The sequence below is a fragment of the Juglans regia genome, chromosome 7, assembly GCF_001411555.2.
Source record: "Juglans regia cultivar Chandler chromosome 7, Walnut 2.0, whole genome shotgun sequence".
Taxonomy (NCBI): domain Eukaryota; kingdom Viridiplantae; phylum Streptophyta; class Magnoliopsida; order Fagales; family Juglandaceae; genus Juglans; species Juglans regia.
Genome location: NC_049907.1, coordinates 51,027,731 through 51,049,444, shown reverse-complemented (window position 1 = coordinate 51,049,444; position 21,714 = coordinate 51,027,731). Strand labels below are relative to the sequence as shown.

Sequence of the window (21,714 nt, the reverse complement as noted above, 5' to 3'; positions counted from 1 at the left end):
AACATGTAATACTAATATATAATAATTAAAGTATAATAACATGTATTAGTAATGTATAATTTAATATATAATAACATGTAATACTAATGTATAAACATTAACATATAATAACATGTATAATGACAATAATTTGTATAATGATTTATTTTTTCAATTTTGGTTATTTTTAATAAAATTGAAATTGAGAAAATATTTTTTTAAAAAAAAAATTTGAAATTTGGAAGCCCAAATCTAATTAGTGAAAGTCCAAAATTGTGGACTAAGAAAAAAAAGTCCAAATCTGACACCACTCCGACAACTTGGAGTCGAATCGGAGGCTATGCGAATCAAAGTTGGAGGTTGGATTCGACCTCCAATCCGACCTCTGACAAAGTCAGAGTCAGAGTGTCCTGACAAAGTCGGAGTCACACTCTGACTCCGACATTGGCAATGCTTAGCCCTATCCTTGTGCGCTATGAATTTTGAAGAAATTCCTTGAACGCAGCGATGTATAAGCGCAGAATGGCAAGATCATGAATGATTTTCATTAATTAATCAATATAATGTGAAATGTTAATTAACATATCGATTGTGTATAGACCCAATCTACAGCCGTTTCCTGAAAGAATAATTATAATCAATAATTAAAAAAAAAAAAAGCATTCCAAAACCCCAAACAGGGAGTAATAGAGGCATATAAGTCACTTATTGAACTTTTCTACTTTTTGGCTAATCTGGGTTGTTGCTGATACAAGTGGAAGCCAATCTCTGGGCTTCCAGGCAAAAAATTAGAGGGCAATATGATGCTCATGCTACCAATTGTTAGCATGTGGCCCAAGGGCCAAATCCCCCCTCCTCCACGGGCGTTGATGCTGTACTTGCTTTTAGAAAATCAAAATATAGGAACATCCACTCCATCATCTCCCATAATGATATCATTTGCTTCGTTTCTTGGCTTCACTGTAGAGTATAACTCCGAAGACTGTGAGCGAGTAACCGAGCATTCCAGTAACCGAGACAGGATTTCTGAAAATTAAAATTGAAACCACCACAGCAACAGCTCCTTTTGCATTTCCTAGTACCTGAAGCAACCAAGGACTCTCGTTTTACAAAGTTCAAACTTCCAAATCATATAGAAGCAATAAATCAAAGGAAAAATAAGGCAACATTGCATATTATATGCATTGAGCCTTTTAAAACTCAAATAGACGGGGCAGCAAGATTGAACAAGGGAAAATGAACAAAGCGGCTGGGACAGCTTTAGGGCAAAATATACTGCTAAACATTTTTAAAGTGTGTTATCAGCAAGTTCTTATGCTCTGAATAAGATTCAGTGGTCAAAAATAGCCAACGTAAAGATATACAACATGAGATCTACAAATTCTATAAAAGCACTATCCTCCTCACTTGGAATGTGGCAACATGGATTTTGTTCCCTGCATCTTCAACCCACACAATTTTAACCATCCTTCCGAGAGCTGCCTTTGGCTTAAACCAAAGCACCCCCTCAATGGTACCAATCTATTGCATCCCATTATCCATGAGCAAAACCATCTTAGATGATTCTTTCACCACGCTCTTGATTGGCGATGCCTAGAGCTCCAACTTATTATTATCCCTATTATCTCCATACTTTTTCAAAAATACAAAAATGATGCTTAAAACAAATTGCTGCAATTGAGTTTCCATGGGCATCAACATAAGAGACAACTGCTTATCTTCAACTGTTAACTCCTTCCAAAACCAGCACAGGTAGCATCAGAAGATAATCTCGCGGTAATAACATAAATCCATTCTAATTTCTCACCAATTTCTGAGCATATCACGCATGGATTTTGCGAATATCCAAGGCATCCCAATAGGAAATATCTTATTGGCAATGGAGCAGCTAAATTTGGGTGATTGGCAAAGTAAAGACCATTCCTCCTAAACAGTCATAACTATATAGGGAAGGAGAATATTGATTTCTTACAGCTCAAGGACAATACAAGTAAATAACTGCAACCATAAAATGTAGGATAACAAATGGAAATTAGTCCGTATTAAGAGGCCATACCTGGAGAGTGAGAGCACTGGTGTGTTTTGTGACCAAAAAGTTGGTCAGGTTCACAAAATATGCCAGCGACGAATTGAATAGTAAGTACCATATGATCTTTATATCATCTCTAGCGAGAGCCAGGGTGATGCCAACCACATTTTCTTCCATAATAAGTGTTGCGGGTAGCAGAAAGACAACAGCTATTGGAGCCATGTAAAGCAGGAGGTTCATAGAGTTCAGCTTCTCCCTAAAATAATATTGCAGGCCTCTCAGTACCGTTTTTAGTTTTAAAATAATCCAAACTTTAAATTTCCAAAAGCCCAAATATAGAACAAAGTTTTATCCCATTAATTTCAGTCTCGAAATGATGGATGCATAAGAGTTCCTTACCCTTCAGAAGACAGCAAAATCCCTTGTAGAACAGATTTGAGCGCCCTCGCAGCCGTAGCTGCTACACACATTATGAACCCAAACAGATGGAAACTCGGTTCACCCTGTGACCATAAGAAAAACAAAAAACCACAATTTAGAAGGCATCTACCTCATACTAATGATGTCTCGCTAGAAAAGAGACAACTGTCAATCAAAGAACTACAGGGTAATTAATAGTGGGAGTGTCTCTAACCAAAAATCCATTAATGATTCAACCAACCAAAAATAAATCTTCCAAACCAGAAAACGAATGATTTGTAAAGTTTTGAAATCAAGGTTATGGTACAACACAAGTACATACAAACCTCAAAGATTATTTAAAATAAAGAAACGGGAAGTGAGATTAAAGCAACGTATTAAGTTAGATGCAGTCAAACAAAGATCCATCCTTAAATGTTAGCATCCAGGCTAAGAGTTGAACTAGGTTCAGCTGGGAGAAACAGAAAGATAATTTTTCCTAGATTTTCCAGCCGAACAACCACAACTTAATTCTTTTATACATTCCTCCCCACCCATCTCCACAATTTGCAGGAACTCCAAATAAAACTTGAGCCAATTGCATAGCAAAGTAGCTCAACACGTGCCGCCACCCCCCGAAAAAAAAAAAAAAAAAACAAATTCACACACAAACAAAAAGGCAGCCCACCTTCAATTTCAAAAACAAGAATCCACATTTCAAATTAACTCCTAATACTATTGATCAACTGGCACAAACTAGAAAAAAAAAAAAAAAAGGTGCCATACCCCGCTTGCGATGACCACCCCGGTAACAACAGGAATGAGGGTCACATAGGTAAGCCAAGCCTCCCTCTTCAACGTCATGAGGTAGGCAAACACAGCAGTGAAAAACGGCGTCGTGGCCCCAATAGCCTGGTTGAAGGAGACGGGCAAGAAGCGGAGCGAGACGTTGCCAAAGACGACCGAGATGCAGAAGACGAGGCTGAGTGCAGCGATCTTGAAGAACTGGACCCGGGATCGAATTGTCTGCATGGGGACCATCTTCATCCATGCGATGGCGACGTAGCTGAGCAGAGAGCAAGCGGTCATGTGGCACATGGTCAGGAAGATCGGGTACTTGAAGCCGTAGTTGCTGAGCAAATATTTGTTGAGCAAGAGGACCCCAATGTTGGAGGAGTACCAAGAGGCCACGAGCCCGATCGTGAAAAATCGACTTGAGCTCTTCATTTTCGGGGGTAGGCCTTGATCAGGCGGCTGAGATGAGATGAGATTTTATCAACAACCAAGCAGAAGGAAAAAATACAAAGAGGCAATATTCAGGCAAGTTGGGCTGTAGTATGACAAGAACTTGGATACAGATCTGTTAGGGTTTGGGCGTGTCAATATCTGGACATTGATGAATTTAGTAAAAACGAGAGACACAAGATAATATTGCAGAGAAAAAATGGATTGGATTCCATGGATCTGAAGGGAAATCGAAATTCATTTCTCTTCAGAGAGAGGGAGAAAGAGACATAGACGGGTACAGAAACAGAGGCGGGCCTGGCCGGAAAGGATTTGGGATCGTATTTTGAGGACAAGAACACGATCGACGATCAATGTACCCCTGCAAATAGGGGAAATAGATACCGACAGACGGAGGGAGAGGGGGAGAGAGTTTTAAAGCAGAGAAGGTAAACGCGTATCGGGTGGGGTGGGGTGGGGTGGGGAGCTTGGTTCGTACCCATTTCCCACTAATTTATTGCTAATTAGTCGTAGACTTGTAGTCTTATTGCATTCATTTATTAGTATTTTTTTTTCTTAATCGTAATTAATTTGTTGCCACCGTGTTATAGAGGTGTACAGTTCAAGGAAAGTAGGACTTTGAGTAATGCTCATGTTATAGAGGTGATTTTACTAAGAAATTGCTGGTTTCAGAAGCGTAATTAAAAAAGAATGCACAGATTTTTATTATTTTTGTATTAAGAGACATTTTTGTTAACCGTCCTTCTAATTATTTAGAGCTGGTTTGATCTTATTATTATTTAATATTATTCACAAATTTTATTATTATTCACTAATTATTTCATCTCAATTCATCTCTAAATCTAAATAGGATCTTAATCTTTCAAAACATCCTATTTGACTGGAAAAACAGACTTGTATGATAAGAGGATGATTAGGAGTATAAAAGGAGTAATCTAATTGCAAACCAACATGTCAATCTCAATTTTTATACCAATTTTTGTCCCATTTCGTGCATGCCATAACCATACATGATCAAAGGCGTTTTCTTTTTCTTTTTCTTTTTTTATTTTTGCACTTTGTTGCCTTCTATTTATTTGTGGGTTCATATGTAAGGAACCATTCAAGGACCTAAATTCCAAAACCCCACAAATAAATGATTGCAAACCCGAATTTCCCAATCTAAATCCTGAAAAATTCATAAATTAAAAATTGGAAATTATTTCGTGACGTGGTCTATGACCAAATAACCATTCAGGGACACGTTCTCGTTGACCTTAGGTAATGGAGGAAGAAAAAAAGAAAATGCATACTATTGTGGCTTAGTCAAAGTGCCGTAATCAGCGGAGAACAGTCAAAGTGCTTAGAAACTTAAAACTTTTTGGAAGAGTTAGGCAATGGCCGGTCCAAATGCCGCCATTTACTATCACGAGATCGTCTGAATCTCATTGGGAGCAGCAGCCGGAGACTTGTCTGTACAAGTAATCGGATCGGACGTTGTTTTTTTTTTTTTATATTGTTTTGAATTGTGATCTATCGTTTTACAAATTTATCTGTTTGAAGCTCATACAAATTATTTAATTTTTATTTATTGCATTTTTTTAATAAATACTATATTACCAACTGAAATCACAAACACATCATGAAATGTATAGAACTAAAGACCATTTTAAAATTAAGGATTTTAGGTATATAGTACAATACAATATGATGAAAATATGATCGGGTGTAATATAGACAAACAAAAAATATATATCGTACCTTCATCTTACTCATGATATCTTACTGTGAAGATTTGATGTTATTCATCAACATTTAAATTTGTCATTTTAAAAAATAATAACTGATCTAAAGGTAAATGAGTACTGTCACATTAACACAGTATAATGAAAATGTGATCAGAATGCAATACCGAATAACTCTAACCTCGAACTAGAATTATCAGTAACGTATGAGTTCAGCTACAACGAAACATGGTTGCGCATCATTCCTCTTCCAGCAATTGTGGAACCGCATAACGTGCAATGGAGACATAATTTTTTTTAGTTTATATATAAAGGATATTCTAAAATATGCTTATCTTGAAAAGTGATAGAGTCACATGAATTAGGTTGGAGAATATTGATTTTTCTTTTAATATATATTAGGTTGCCTTTGAATAGTGAGATATTCTCAATATTTAAACTAGACTTTAATCTTGAGATAATGAAATATGTCACAAATCAAAATTGCCATGAAGGACTTAGGCATAGCCCAACAAATTTTGGGCATGAAGATTGTTCGTGATAGGAAAGTCAAAAAGGTGTGACTATCACGATAAAAATATGTTGAACGGGTCATCAGACGTTTCAACATGGGAGATGCTAAACCAGTCAATACTCCACTTGCTAACCACTTCAAGTTGAGCAAGAGCTTGTGTCCTTCTTCAAAGAAGGAGATTAAAGAAATGGAAGCAGTCCCCTACTCTTTAGCAGTAAGAAGCCTGATGTATGCAATTGTTTGTACCTAACCAGATATTGCTCATGTTGTAGGCATGGTGAGCAGATTCCTTTCAAATCCAGGAAATGATAATTGGGAAACAGTTAAATGGATTCTCAGGTATCTAAAAGGTACATCGAAGATGTGCTTGTGTTTTGGAAGAGTTAAACCAGTTTTGGAAGGCTATACAGATTTAGATATGGCAGGAGATCTGGATAGAAGGAAATCTACTTTGAGACTTCTCTTCACCTTTGCAGGAGGAGCTGTCTCTTGGCAGTCCAAATTGTAGAAGTGTGTTGTTTTATCTACAACAGAGGCATAATACATTGCCGCATCGGAAGCTGGGAAAGAGATGTTATGGATGAAACATTTTCTCCAAGAATTAAGGGTTAGTCAAGAAGACTACAAGGTAAATTGTAACAGTCAAAGTGCTATAGACTTGAGCAATAATTCAATATACCATTCTGGCACCAAGCATATTGATATCCGCTATCATTGGATACGCGAAACGATGGAATAACAGTTGTTGAAGCTTATGAAGATCCATACGAAAGAGAATCCAACGGACATGCTGATGAAGGTGGTTACAAGTGAGAAGCTTGAGCTATGCAGAGACATAGCTGGGATGTATATCATCTAGGTAAATGGGCATGGAGGGGGAGAATTGTTGAAATCTCTGTCCGAGTAAGTAGTCAACCTTCAACGCTCAACAAGTAACTGCATTTGCAGTTACCTATTGAATGCAAATAAATGCATTCATACATGAGGTGAGACACTTATAAATTGAAGCTCCATGTGAGAGTTTCAGACACACCCAAGAAGAAAATAAAAGAGAGAGAGTCGGGAGAGCTCTGAGAGAAAATAAGAGAGTTGAGTTGAGTGGAGTGTGATCCTCCTCTTCTGTAATATTTTATTGTGTTCCACTATTTATTAATGAAGCTCTTTTCTGTGAATAAAGGAAGTTTCCAAATCACGTTAAATTCTTGGTGTCACTGAGTGCATGAGTATGCTCTTTTATTTCTGCTTTTATTCCTTCCGCTGTGTTGATTTTCCCAACAACCAGGACGCTGATCGGCTTCCCTTGGTAAGAAGTGCCGACAGTTTCATTAGATTGCTGGAAACAATATTCCATGATATACGTCTGGCAGTTAACGAGGCTGATTAGCGCGCATACCACAAATGATAGGAAAACGAAGGCTTTGGAGTTGTGAAAGAAAATTATTTTTTTGTTGTCGCTAAATTCAATCAAATATGTTATTGTAGTCGAGTAAATCTTCTCATAAGTCACTGTGTCAAACCCCACACCCTATAGGTAGTGATAGACTTACTATCATATTACTATCTATCTACTACTCAAGTGTATTACAAGTTTTTGTTATTTTTTTTATCATTTTTTTTAATTATTTTTTTAACATTCTTAATCACTAAGAAAAAATTAAAAATATATATATAACTTTACTAATATTCACTTCCTTAATCATTAAGTAAAATGAAAAAAAAAAAGAATAGTACATAAGTAGTAGTAGAATAATAAGTCTATCATTATTTACACTCTATATCTCATATTTTACGTGTGAACTGGCTTCATTTCTTCCTCTCTTGAAAAGAGAGATGACTCGGTGAGAGAAAACTTGATAAGAGAGAGGGAATTCAATGAGAGAGAAAGGAGTTGAAGAGAGAGCTTGAGGAGAGAGGTCGAAGATAGAGCTTGATAAGAGAGAGGTAGAAGGTGATGCCTAAAAACAATAAATTAGGTGTGGGGATGTTGTGTTGAATGGTAATTGATGATAATTTCAAAGTGTGGATGGAAGTCAACAATCTAACTCTTTCCAAAGACGTCGTGTCTTCGAAAACTTCATCGTTATTGTAGTTGATTGTATCATACACGCCGTGTGTTTGGAAACTTCAACGTTGACTAATGTGTATTAATTTTATTGTGTATAGGTCTTGAATTTGAAATTTAAAAATTGTCTCGAATAGAGATTTTTTTTAATATATTTTTTTAATCATCATAAATATTTAAAAAAAAAATTCACAACATGATTTTAATCATTCAGTAAAAAAAAAAAAAAAAATCCCATTGGGGATACTTTTTGGATCCCAAAGCATTTCCCTTTATAGAAAATGTGATGCTAGACTACCACCAACAGTCGTTACTGCTGGGTGCCGTTAGGTAAAACTTTTTTATTTTTTATTTTTTTAATATATTTGAACAAAAAAAATTAATATACTAAGAGTGATTTGGAATTAGAAATAAGTTGAGATGAGTTGAGATAGTTTGTGAATAGTAGAATAAAAGTTGAATTATTTATTATATTTTGTGTGGAAATTTGATAAAGTTATTTTAAAATTTTAAAATTTTGAATTGTTTATTATATTTTGTGTGAGAATTTGAGAAAGTTGTAATGATGAGATGAGATGAGATGAGTTGAGGTGGGTTGAGATGAGTTACGAATACAAACGAGGCCTTAATAATCACTTCTTTAATCAATAAATTAAAAAATTTAAGAGAAATACTCTAGTCACAAAAAAATTATATAAAAATAATCATACGAATTGATATGACTTAATGTGATTCGTTAAATTTTATTTTTATTATAAAGTAGATCTAATAGATCAGATAAATCCACATCAGTTTGTAAATTTTTTTTTGTGTAACTTCTTTATAGATGTAGCAGTACTTAAAAATTAAATATATCAGCAGTCAAAATGATGGGATATACTAGCATTATACTAGCATTATTCTTTATATAAATATTTTATAAAAATATAGGCTTATTAAGAAAAAGTAAAATTTTTCACTTTTAAATATCACTTTTTTATAAAAAAATAAAATTTGTGCGAAATTTGTACAAAGTTTTTATATAAAAAATTATATATACGAATTTTAAATAAATAAATTTCTTATAAGTCCATCGTAAAAAAATATATATATTAAAAACTCACTTTTTTTTTTTGATACGTTTGGAATTAAAACTCATCTCAACTCATCATTACAATTTTTTCAAATCTTAATACAAAATATAATAAATAATTTAACTTTTTCAAATCTCAAAATAATAATAATAATAATAATAAATAATATTCTAATAATATTTTATTATCTCAACTCAACTCAACTCAATTCATTTCAACATCCAATCACAAAGATATATAAGTTTAAAACTTATACTTGCCGTTCAACAATAGTTTACCGCGCAACCTACTACTGAACCTAGACCCCAACTCTGCATCTCTCCCGTCATTAGGATCGAATCCGAGGCGGTAGCCCCTTTGTTGTACTTCTGTCATGGACTCATTAATTTAATGCCATGTCTAGCTTTGATTAAAAAGAAAAAAGAAAACGGCCCATAACCAATACGTGGCTTATATTCTGATACAAATTGCTAAACGTATTTTGTTGACTGGATCATGAATGTAAATAAGAGCAATGTTAGGTACAGAGTGGGAATTATATATGCAGGTCTAAATTATTTTAATTTTAAAATTTTTTAAAATTATAAAATTATCGCTCTTAAAATAATATTTTTTCTCATTTAATAATGTGCCTGTACATGCAATTTCTACTTAGGACTGCAAATAGAATTTTTCTATAAATAATTGGGTTGTCTGTTTAATTTTTAACATTTACACGTTTGAAAATTTTTTCACTGAATATATATATCCAACTCAAAACTGAAAGTATATACCACATCGTAATCCATAACTTCCCGGAAGGCACTAACAATGTCAGTCTATATATTGGAACACCTCATTAACCCATGATATTTACTGTGGGATGCCTCACACGTTACATGCCTGCTCTCTTCCTTAGTCTGTTCCTCTCTCTCTCTCTCTCTCCGAAAGCACTCTCTCAAGCTCTCAAGCCCTTGATCTCTCTCCCTTCAAGTTCACTCTCTCAAGTTCTCAGTCCGTTCACCCCTTACTGTCCTCACCATTCCTCTCCTTACTCTCACCGTCGATTTCTTTCTCAACTACTCTCTCTCTCTCTCTCTCTCTCTCAAGTTGCAAGTTAGCTAGAAGGAGCATGCTTTATACAACAGATAACCCATCACCCAAACATCATTAATTTGTTTTGTTTTGTTTTCCTTTGTGTCTGGCAACTAATTTCCAATCTACTTTCCTTTGGTTTATACCCGTTAAAACAGAGCTCTGGGAAGCAGTTGGCTGCTACAAACATCAGCTCTCAATAAGAGGAAGGACTACTTCAAATCAATCTACAATAGGATAAGCTACAAGATTTCATGGAGTAATGCTTCTGTAACTCTTGTGGGGGAACCTTTGCAGGAAATCCCTTCTTGCTAATGTGCGTGTTTAGCATTCTGCCTTCAATTTATTTATTATGTCTTTCCGATTCCGAAATAATAATAACATCCAAAATGTATTTGCTGCATTCTACTTTTACATTTGATCAATGAGATGCGACAATAAAATGAGATAGAAAAATTTATGAATAATAATAAAATTATTTGAAAATAATAAAAAATAAAATAAATTATAATGTTTCATTGAGTTCTGAAAAATAAGAGAAAAAATTAAAACAAAAAATCAAAATATTTAAATTATTAGAATATAATTTTTTGATATTATATATGTTATGAGATTTAAAAAAATTGTATTATTTTTTATTTTTATTTTAAAATTTTAAAAAATTATAATGATTAAATAAAAAAAATAAATATTTGAAATTAAAAAAATATTTATATTTGAATTAAATTTGAAAATAAGATGAGATAAAACTTCTTCCAAACTCTTAACGTAGCGTTTAGGTTGCGTTTGGATGTTAAAGTGAATTAAGTTGAGTTGAATTGAGATAATAAAATATTATTAGAATATTATTTATTATTATTATTATTATTTTGATATTTAAAAAAATTGAATTATTTATTATATTTTATATTAAAATTTAAAAAAATTATAATGATGAGTTGAAATGAATTAAGAGAAATTATAGTTCCAAACGAAGCGCAGAGTTTAAACTCTTAAACTCCCAAGTTTAATGCTGTCTTAAGATAGCAGAGTAATCTCAATACTTCATTATTACTTTTTGTTACTATTTAATATTTTATTAATATTTCCACTGCTACTATTTTATCTTGGGAGATTACCTCACTATCAAAAAATAGCCATCACAAGGCGATGATTTTGATTAACAAAAAATCTTCACAACCTTTTACTATTCAAACAATCTCTACGCCATATTTTTTTTTTTATTATTATTATTTTTATCAAATATTTAATATATAAATAATGAATAAAAAAATTAAATTAGTTTAAAAAGAATAAAATAAAATAAAAAATTTAAAAATTTTAAAAATTTTAAAAATTTTAAAAATTTAAAAATTTTAAAAAAATATGGTGTATAGAAAATGAGAAGTTGTGTAGCATTCCACTTTGATTAATGATGGAAGAAAGAGAGTTTCTAGGAAGGGTGCGTCATGGTCGAGAGAGAGAGTGAAGGAGATGACAGAGAGTTTATGGACACAAAAAATCTTCACAACCTCCTAACACTCCACACTCCATATTATTTTTAATTTTTATTATTTTTTTCTTTTATTAAATATTTATTATATGAATAATGAATAAAAAATTTGAAATAATTTTAAAAAAATAAATTAAAATTTTTAAAAAAAAAAATATTAAAAATTTAAAAAAGTGTGGAGTGTGGAATGTGATGGAGGTTGTGTAGCAAAACTCATTATGGCGTGTTTCACTCCATACTGTAAACTCACTATGCTGGACACGCATTTCTATGAAAGACAGTCCTAATGCTCAAGGGCCAGTTTGAATAGAGACATGAGATGATTATCACTGTATCCAAACAGGGCCTAAATCAAGAAACAAACAGATGGCAATTACTTCTATACGAAACTAGAAAATTCAAACAATATTCCGTCGACCAACCTTAATAAACAAAAACGATTTGGCTCCAAAACATGACATAAACTTAGCTGATAAAAATAAGTAACTGCCATAACTCTCAGTCACCTGCTCAATCTGGCATCTACACAACCTCAGAGCTGCAAGGAAAAAAAATGATCCATGAATGACCAGAGGAAGCCAGTCCAACTATAAAATTATTTAATTGCCACGTATGCATGAACACAGTAGTTCAATGAGATGATGACAAGAACATAAGAGCAAGCACACGCTTATGATATACATCATTATTTCAAAAAGAAAAATTCTAGACGTAAGTCTCACATCCCGGCATACCAATTAAAAACATATAATTTTATTTAAAATATTATTTATTTAATATTATTATTGTCTTAGGAATTAATGGTTGAATTGCTTATTATATTTTGCGTGAAAATTTGCAAGAGTAATAATGATGAGATGAGACGAGACACTTTTACTATCAAAACAGAGCCTAGTCAAACAGATCAGTTAATGGCAACAAACAACAGGATCTCTCATTATCTCAAATGGTTGTTACAAATAATAGATACACGGTGAAACACTGCTAGAAAAGACAAAATAAATGTTCTACACATGTTTATTCTTCCCCCCTCAAACTGATAAACGGATGCAAAACACTCTAATACCCATTCTAAGAGAGTGGAAACTCGAAACACAATATAACTACATAAACCTTCGAAGCAAAATTAAGATGGAGAAAAAGAAATGTAGAATGATATGATCATTGATAAGGGATCTTAAGAAACAACAGGGTATATAAACATTCTCCAAATATAGAGAGATCAAAAAGCCTAAACCCCATTAGTACAGCTGGTAGGATAATCATTGAAAATGCTTGTAAATCAATTATGATTTATATCTGATTAATATGACCATGGATCCCATGCTTTTGCTTTTTTTTCAGTAAGTAATTGAGGATTTTATTGGTGAGGAACTTAGGTGTAGCCCACCTACAATTTCATAGCTGCCTACTTATTATAATATTGAACACAAGTGAAAAATAAACACAAGGGAGAAAATAAAAGAGGGAATTAAAAGAAGAAAAGGATCGGTAAGTACCTCATATATTGCTGGGGTACATGAAAACCCTAACTCTAGCCCCCTGCAGAAGAAACAAAGACATAATAAACGAGAAATCTCCTTACAGAAAGCCAATTTATAACCATAGAAAAAATCTCTTCTTTTACAATACCATGGATTTCGGTGGAAGGTTTGACTTGAACTTAGCACGAACAATACCGCTGTTACCATGAGGCCTTGTCACCTTACCCCAAATGCAGCGGTAGTGAGTCCCATTCTTCTTCACCTTGGCCTTGTAGATATAAGCCATGCGCTTACCAGCGTACCATGCAACTTCCTCCTTGGTGTTCACCCCCTCAACCTGGATGAGGGAAGTGTTCGGGTATTGGTTTGACTTGGACCTGTTTGTCAAAATGCACACCATAGGGTCAGATATTCAAATAGACCTATCATTCCCATCAAACATTTAGGTCTCATTTGGTTACACAGAATGAGATAAAAGTTAAAAATTTAATAAAATATTAGTAGAATATAATTTTTAATATTATTTTTATTTTGAGATTTGAAAAATTAAATTGTTTATTATATTTTTAAGTGGGAGTTTGAAAAAGTGATAATAATTATATAAGATAAGATGAGATAGTTTGATCTTTGTAACAAAAGCAGGCCTTAGAGACCAGCTGAGAAAATGCTCGTGAAAATAACAAAACTACAGAAACAATCTTAAATCCACCGCTTTCACTCTGTGACTCTGGAATAAAGCAATTACGATTTCAGTAGATCTGAGTTTGTATGCCCAACTCAGGATACAAACTGATGATAAAATAAAGCAATTACCATCTACCTAACCCATCTATACAACAAAATCCTCGCCTTTTCAGATTTGGGAAAAGAGGAAACAGAAACCCCAACTAAAATCATAGTAATAGTGATTTTCTCCCGGTTTTCTGAGCGGCCCAACAGAATCAAGAAGAGCCATGAAAACCATTCCCGAGAAAATAAAAAGACCGAACAGCATACTACATAGACGAAAATGAAGTCTATTTACCTCTTGTAGCCGAGGATTGTTCCCCTGACATAAAGCCTGATAATAAATACAAGGTCAAGATGGAAAATTAGAGAAAATCTATAGGCATGAAGTGAAAATAGGCGTTTGGAAGTTGGATCTAGGGATTTAAAAGATCAAATGAGTGCGGGAAAAAAGGAAGGCAGACCTGACTCGCTCTCCTTGGCGTCCCTTCACCATTTCCCTTCGCTTTGGAGGCGCTCGCTTCAGAAAGTAGAATCCGGAGAGGCCAAGTAATTTACAAGAACCCAAAACCCTAATTGGTGGAAGAAAGCGATTCGGGTATTTATAAAAGAGATGGGCTGAGCTTACAGAAAGCTGTCCTAGAAAGTACTTACAAGAACCTAAAACCCTGTCCTAGGAAGCTTTTGAGTCATAAGAGCCCGAGTCGAGGGCCCAGTATTGGGTACGGCCCATGGGTCGAGTACATACATGTATTTGGTTATCCAGCCCAGTTAGCTAAATATAAAATAAAAACATGTTTCAGTATCTCTGTATTTGCAAAATAAATTTATTTAATGAAATTCCTGAAATCACTTAACAATCTCAACATTTGTTTTAAAATTATGGATATTTGTTAACGCAGCAAAAAAAGTATGATTTTGTTTAGAGAAAATATATTTACAATCGTAAATTGTGCAATCACCGTATAATCATTTTGAAAAAAATGAGTAAAATATGAGTCACATAAAAAAAAATTAATTTTTTAATAGTAAACCTCACTCTTTTTCAAAAAGATTATGCGACGTTTACATACTTCACGGTTGTATGTAGAATTACTCTTTTGTTTATACAAAAAACAGATCTTGATCAAGAAGTAGCAAGTTATTATTGATCAGACATGACACTTTCCAATAGTTGAAGATTGATCAGAATTGGCAAATCCTGCCTCGGACCCAGTTGTTGTGGATTGATCAAAAGATGTAAATCTAGCAATAGAGAATGGATGTGCGGATGGCTGAGGTAGGTATATCGATCTGCTTGCAAGCATGATGACTCTTCCTGAACGCACAACAATGCGACATGATCTATCAACTCTAGTCCCTTGCCTTCATTCCAAAGTCGCCATGCCATGCCTGTTTTGAATTGCATTTCATTATCTCATGTATAAACTTTATATTTGAGCTCGAGATACAGACAAGGAAGAGTGGCCTACCACTGTTCTTTTTCCCACTTATGATTTCTAGCATTACAACTCCGAAGCTATAAACATCAGACTTTATTGAGAATTGTCCCTCCATTGCGTACTCAGGCGCCATGTACCCACTACTCGATTAAGTTTCATGGCACAGGATGGATTCAATCGGTAAAAAGCCAAAAAAGACGAAACCATCACTGTTCTTAGTTCTAGATGTAATATACAATTGCTAACTGCTAAGGGCAAAAGTGAAATTACCATGACTAATGGAAAGCGGGCGTCCGTCCTTTGCAACTTCTATTTATTGCAGTTTTCAAATCACCATTGGAAATGTAATTTTTAATGCGTTTAAAACAGGATTTGAAAAAGAAATAGCAATAGGTCATATCAAAGGAATCAAGATGGGCAGAGATGGCCTTCTTCTCACACATCTTCTTTTTGCCAATGACCTTATTCTTTTCTCAGAGACTTCTCTTACCGATATCCATTCTTTCCTTAAATGTCTAGAAAAATACTTAAGAGTGGTCACCAAAAGATCAATAAAAGCAAATCTTCAATTCAGTTCAGCAAAACCACTCCTCCCTCTTCCATTAGGGAAATTAGATCAGTAATGGATTTCAAGCTTGTCTCAAATAAGCTTAAATACCTTGGTCTTCATCTCAATTTGGATAGATCAAACAAATATATATATATATTTTTTTGGTATTAAAGATAAAATCCAACAAAACCTGTCAAGTTGGAAAGTCAAACTTTTTTCTCAAGCAAGCAGAACTACTTTGATAAGATCAGTGGCTTGCTCCATTCCGACTTACATGATGTCAAGTATTCTTATTCCAAAAAAAATTGCAACCAACATTGACAGATCTTTTATGAGATTTTGGTGGGGTTTTCATCCTAATAAGACTCACAATTTTACTCCCAAGTCTTGGAATTCTATTTGTAAACCAAAATCTATGGGGGGCTGGGTTTAAGACTCATTTCCACTTTTAACAAAGCACTCTTGAGCAAACTAGGTTGGTCGCTCATTCAAAATTATTTAAATAGTTCAAGTATTGGGAAAAAATTTCTTTCTCACAAATACTTGAAGTCCTCTTCCTAGTTGGAAGTTCAAATAAAGCAAAGCGACCCTAAAGTTTGGAAAGGGTTAGCAAAATAAAGGGAGTTCATTACCACCAATGTTTGGAAGGATTGCTGGATACCTTCTATGTCCCCTCCCTTCCCAATTACTTCTTCGCCAGACACTTTCAAGGATTATGATTTAAAAGTATCTGAGCTTATCTTAGAAGAGCCAAGGAGATGGAATAATCTCCTGTTCCTTACTCTTTTTTCAGATCATATTGTCCAAGAGATCAACAAAATCCCTCTAGCCCAATACAACTTTCAGAATATGAGGGATAGCTTAAAATGGCTTCATCACTCTACTGGCAGATTTTTTGTCAAATCGGCCTATGCAACCATTGTTCAAAATCCTAATGATAGTCACATCCCTCATATTTGGAAAAAGTTTTGGTCTCTTCAAATTCAGGATCGCCTTAAATTTTTTACATGGAAGGTTTTGAACAATTTTCTTCCTACTAGGTCCTTACTGAATCATTGCATCTCCCTTAACAATGACCAGATTCTTTGTCCCATTTGCCATGTTGATGGAGAATCAACTTCCCATTTGTTTTTAAGGTATCCGTATTTAAGAATTTTGTGGAAACAGTCACCATGGCCTTTAAATATTGAATTCATAATTGGCCAAGACATAAAGGATTGGATTCTAGCCATTCTTGATCCTACTGCCCTTCTAAACATTCAATCGCGAGAAGCTCATAAATTTCAAATATTTGCGATTCTAGCAATGGACTGCTTGTGGTTTTATAGGAATCAAGTTATTCATGGCTCAAATTCTATTCCTATAGAACATTTTGTAGTACAAGTCTCAAAACTTTATCAAGAACATAGGAAGGCTTGGACTTTTAAACTCATTCATGGCAACCTCCACTGGAAACACCCTGAAATAGGAAAGACTTCGTAGCAGTAAGACAGGGAGGTAGTACAGCCTCTGCAGTAGGAAGAGATCATTTAGGAAATATTGTGGGTTGCATAATTGAGTTTACCACCAGCTGTAATCCAAACTGTGGAGAAGCGCTAGCAGCTTTCATAGGTGTCAAAATGGCAATAAGGAATCAATGGAAAAATATCATTTTGAAAGGTGACTCACAGGTGGTAATTTCAGCACTTCTCCATTCTCATCAAAACTTTGATTGGCTCATTGAATGATGGATAAGAGAGCCAAGATTATTGCTTAACAATCTTGAGAGTTGGAAGACTGTTAAAATACATCAGGCTCAGAACCGATGCACGCATACAATGGTGCAATGGGCTTCTTCAAATGCTATTTTTGGAGATATACCCCTCATCAAGTTGCCTAAGTGCATGTTGGATTTTCACAGTGGGAAAGACCCACCATCAACTTTTGTAATAGTTTAAGTTTAATTTGCTGGTTTTGTTTGAATGGTCGTAATAGTCTAGATATATTTATGTAACTGAACTCTATTTAAAGTTTTTGAATAAAGATCTCATAGTTTGGAAGGAAAAAAAAATAGCAATAGGAATGAACTACCTCTTCTTCGAAATCATACAAGCAATATCACTAAAATTTAGTTTGATCGCGTCCGTAAACAATTTTCCAATATTAAGCAGCATCAATGGACTTTGGAAATGAAGTATCATGAGTGGGGTTTGACTTAAGCTCGTTTATATAGTGAAAGTGTTTCATCATCTCATCACTACAAAGTTTTTAAATTTTTAAACAAAATATAATAAACAATTCAATATTTTTAAATATCAAAACAATAATAATATTAAAAGTAATTTTATAATAATATTTTATTTAACTTTCATATCAACTCATCTCATTTTAACTCACTAGCCAAATGACACCTTACTATGTACCTACGATTTTGTTAGTGTTGGCTTCGATTTGATTGCTACCAAAATTGGAGATATACAAATTTATGTGGTTTGGCACAGGATCTACGTCTACAGATCGTTTGGAGGAAAAATCTACTATAAAATGAGTATTTTATAGTCTCTTATTGTCTCTTGTTTCTCTCTATATAATGGAGGTCAAAGACTTCTTTTTCTAGAGAATACCTTATTTTTGAAGCCCTCATTGTGAGGTTGAAGATGATTTTTGTGTTCTTGTAATAGTCGCTCTGAAGTCTCCAAGTCCTCTTTCCTAACATCTCATATCTCTTTTATTGTGGCTCTATCAATGTTAGGTGAGAAAATAAGTTTATATCACTTATTCATTGCGTGTCTAACTTTCCTCTTTCCCTCACCTTTTGCATTTAGTTTTGTTACTTTCTTATATTTTTCCTCTTACTTTTTTCTGGTGGTTCTTTGATGGACTAAGCTTGGTATATATGTGCCTGCTATTTTTATCCCATTTCAATACAAGTATTAATTGGGTAACGTTAGATATGGTCTAAATTGTTCAAGTCTTGCACAATCCATTTCAAAAAGGAAACATTTTCCCGATTCAATTTTTTTTTAAACTTTTTAACTTAGTGATTAAAAAAATATTTTTTAGTGATGTTATGATTTTTTTTAAGGGTATAAAAATTGTATGAAAAAAAATAAAAATAAAAATCCAAATGGCCTTATTGAGAGAATCTCTCGGGCTACACCCTCGACAATCATTTCAAAAAATAAAAAATAGGGTACACTATTAATTTTTTTTTTTTTTTTGTGGGTTCTAGATTTATCAAATTTTTACAAAATGAGTACGCAAGACTTGCACATCCTAAAACTGTAAATATTATTTCTCAGAATTAATTAATACAAGTAGATAATTGGATTTAATCTGTTAAAATTTTTACATTTAATTGTTTGACAATTTTTCCATTGAATATGACTTGAACTTGTCTAAAGATATATCTCAAAACTCTCTTCCCAAAGCAAAATCCCAACCAATCTTCCCCCTTAGCGGATGTTTGGAAACAATTTTTATCTCATCTAATATCATTTCATTCCATCTCATTTTCTTACTAAACATTTTTCTAACACAAGCACTTTTAAACTAATTATTATAATTTTCTAAAATTTTCAAACAAAAAAAAAAAATCAATTTTTTCAAATTTCAAAACAAAAATTATATTATAAAAATATTTTAACTTTATAATATTTTTTTATTCAACTTCTTCTCTCTCATTTCCAAAAATTCAATAAATATTTAACTCACTCAAACTATTTTACTATTATTCATAAACTATCTTACAACTATAGGATCTTATCTTCACAAAATTCTTATCTCATCTCATTTCCAAAGTATCCCCTTAAACTCACCTGGTTGCTAAATACCATTTATTATGTTAATACTCAATCAATCCAACTCAAAAGTGAAAATATATACCACCATAACTTCCCAGAAAGCACTAACAATGTCACTTGATATATGGATTTAGGGATTGTTTAGATACAAAAATCATTTCAACTCATTTATCTTATCTTATTCCATCTTACTATTCAAACAAGCTCTTAATTTTAACAAGTAACCATGAGTTTACTTAATAGAACAATAGGCATCGCCCATAGGAGATATATGTACTTGTTAACGTATATGTATGTATCATTCAAATATATTTTATAAGCAACGGTGATTGGAGCTTAGCTATGTTTTCTGCTGAAGAGCAATAGACATAAAATATAATATAACACAACAAGCTGCTGAATTATACAGGAATGTTTGATAAACGGTTCGTCCGAATCGAACGGATTGATCGTTTCAATCTGAATCGGACCGAGACTGAGACCAGTCGGTCTCGGTCCACGTTTTAGATGACTAAAAAGTTTTGGTCCGGTCCACGGTCTAAGGTTTTTCCGGACCGGACCGAATGAAAAAAAAAATATTATTTATATAATAATTGTATAATTAACAATATAAAATTTCAAATATGTTATTAATACTTGTTAATATTCTATAAATTAACAATATTTTATATATATCTTCATCTAACCTATCACTATTAATAATATAAAATTTTAAATATGTTATTAACACTTGTTAATATTCTATAAATTAACTAATATATAATATCAATTAGTTAATTATATAGTAATTATATAAATTAATAATGTAATTTTCATCTAATTTATTATCATTGACCATATAAAATATTTTTTTTTTGAGTTTGCTACATAATCCACATTAATAAGTCACTTAATTTAATTTAGTATTGTAAATAAATTTTTTTATTAATTGATTTAAAAAAAGAAAAAAAAAGGCCAGATTGAACCGATAGCTACCGGTCTAGTCTCTATGAGTGTTCGGTCCAGTTCGATCTGAAAAAATGATGGATCGAAAATGTTCGGTCCATCGCCGGACAAGACCAGACCAACCTATTTGCACCCCTAAATGTTCATATATCGTTTTAGATAATGAATTAAGATGAGAGAAATTGAAATAAAAATTAAAAATTAAATAAAATATTATTTTTTAATATTATTATTTTAAAATTTAAAAATAAATGAATTGTTTTTTATATTTGATGTGAAAATTTTAAAAAATTATAATAATATAATGAGATAAAATATTTTTACTATTTGATGTGAAAATTTTAAAAAATTATAATGATATAATGAGATAAAATATTTTCAATATCTCAACAGAGATTGGAGATTTATCTTTCATCTTTTACGAGACTTTAATCCACGTTCTGACGTGTCGGTTTTAATAGGCTTGATAGCCAAACAAATTACTTAGAGCATTTTCATTGAATTGATCAAATGCATGTTCAAATTTTAGCTTAATATCAAATAAATTTACATTATTTAAATTCAATCCTCATATTGAATTATCCATTTACTCTATATATAATAATAAAATATTATTATTTTAATACTTAATTAATTAAATTTATTTTCATCACATTTTGTAATTCTACTACTTAAATGTTAATAATAATTATATTATAATTAATTTAATTTGTTTGTTTGGAATGAGAAATTAATATTTTAATGTTTGATAAAACATTTGTAGTTAGCTATATTTGGTAAAGCATTATAGCTGAAATCCAAATTATTTTAGAGATGCCCAATTTAATGTGTGATCTTTTTGACACAGATTATCTAAATTTAGTCATCCTTCAGCTTTGGCCAATTCTTAGCGCCAACATCCATCATAGTTTCTCTCACCCAATGTAACCATTTTATAATTTTTTTTTAAAAAAATTCTACTCATCATTTATACACTCACATACCTACTAAAGAAAAATAAAATATTAAAAGTGTAGTGTAAAAATGATAAATAAAATTTTTCCTAAAAAATTAAAAATTTTCATATTACAATTAACGTAATATGAAAAGAGCAATCAAACAAGCATAGAGCAAGTTAAAAAAATTAAAAAAAAAAAAACTTTTCAGAAGGAGGAAAGGTAGCAAATTTATAAATACCTAGGACTAATATTGCTC

The 21,714-nt window shown here is 32.7% G+C and overlaps 2 protein-coding genes across 2 annotated transcripts; both read right to left on the bottom strand.

Annotated features, from left to right (window-relative positions):
• Positions 1-507: 507 nt before the first annotated feature.
• LOC108991908 (probable sugar phosphate/phosphate translocator At3g11320) lies at positions 508-4,147 on the bottom strand. Its single transcript, XM_018966321.2, has 4 exons — positions 3,194-4,147; positions 2,408-2,511; positions 2,036-2,264; positions 508-1,061 (listed from the first exon to the last, which is right to left on the bottom strand). Exons 1-4 carry the CDS (start codon positions 3,632-3,634, stop codon positions 915-917), a joined length of 921 nt encoding a protein of 306 aa, XP_018821866.1. The 5' UTR covers positions 3,635-4,147; the 3' UTR covers positions 508-914.
• A 7,774-nt stretch (positions 4,148-11,921) lies between these two features.
• LOC108991889 (60S ribosomal protein L35a-1) lies at positions 11,922-14,411 on the bottom strand. Its single transcript, XM_018966293.2, has 5 exons — positions 14,266-14,411; positions 14,100-14,135; positions 13,224-13,452; positions 13,091-13,133; positions 11,922-12,129 (listed from the first exon to the last, which is right to left on the bottom strand). Exons 1-4 carry the CDS (start codon positions 14,295-14,297, stop codon positions 13,092-13,094), a joined length of 339 nt encoding a protein of 112 aa, XP_018821838.1. The 5' UTR covers positions 14,298-14,411; the 3' UTR covers positions 11,922-12,129; position 13,091.
• Between the last annotated feature and the right edge of the window lie 7,303 nt (positions 14,412-21,714).

Bases quoted from the DNA above. Each gene is read 5' to 3' on its own strand.
- LOC108991908 (XM_018966321.2), bottom strand. From the start codon at position 3,634: ATGAAGAGCTCAAGTCGATTTTTCACGATCGGGCTCGTGGCCTCTTGG. The intron at 2,512-3,193 runs GTATGGCACCTT...TTATGGTCACAG, and splicing joins GGGTGGTCATCGCAAGCGGG to GGTGAACCGAGTTTCCATCT. The intron at 2,265-2,407 runs GTAAGGAACTCT...ATATTATTTTAG, and splicing joins ATTTTGCTGTCTTCTGAAGG to GGAGAAGCTGAACTCTATGA.
- LOC108991889 (XM_018966293.2), bottom strand. From the start codon at position 14,297: ATGGTGAAGGGACGCCAAGGAGAGCGAGTCAG. The intron at 14,136-14,265 runs GTCTGCCTTCCT...ATTTATTATCAG, and splicing joins CGCCAAGGAGAGCGAGTCAG to GCTTTATGTCAGGGGAACAA. The intron at 13,134-13,223 runs GTATTGTAAAAG...TTTCTTCTGCAG, and splicing joins ACCTTCCACCGAAATCCATG to GGGGCTAGAGTTAGGGTTTT.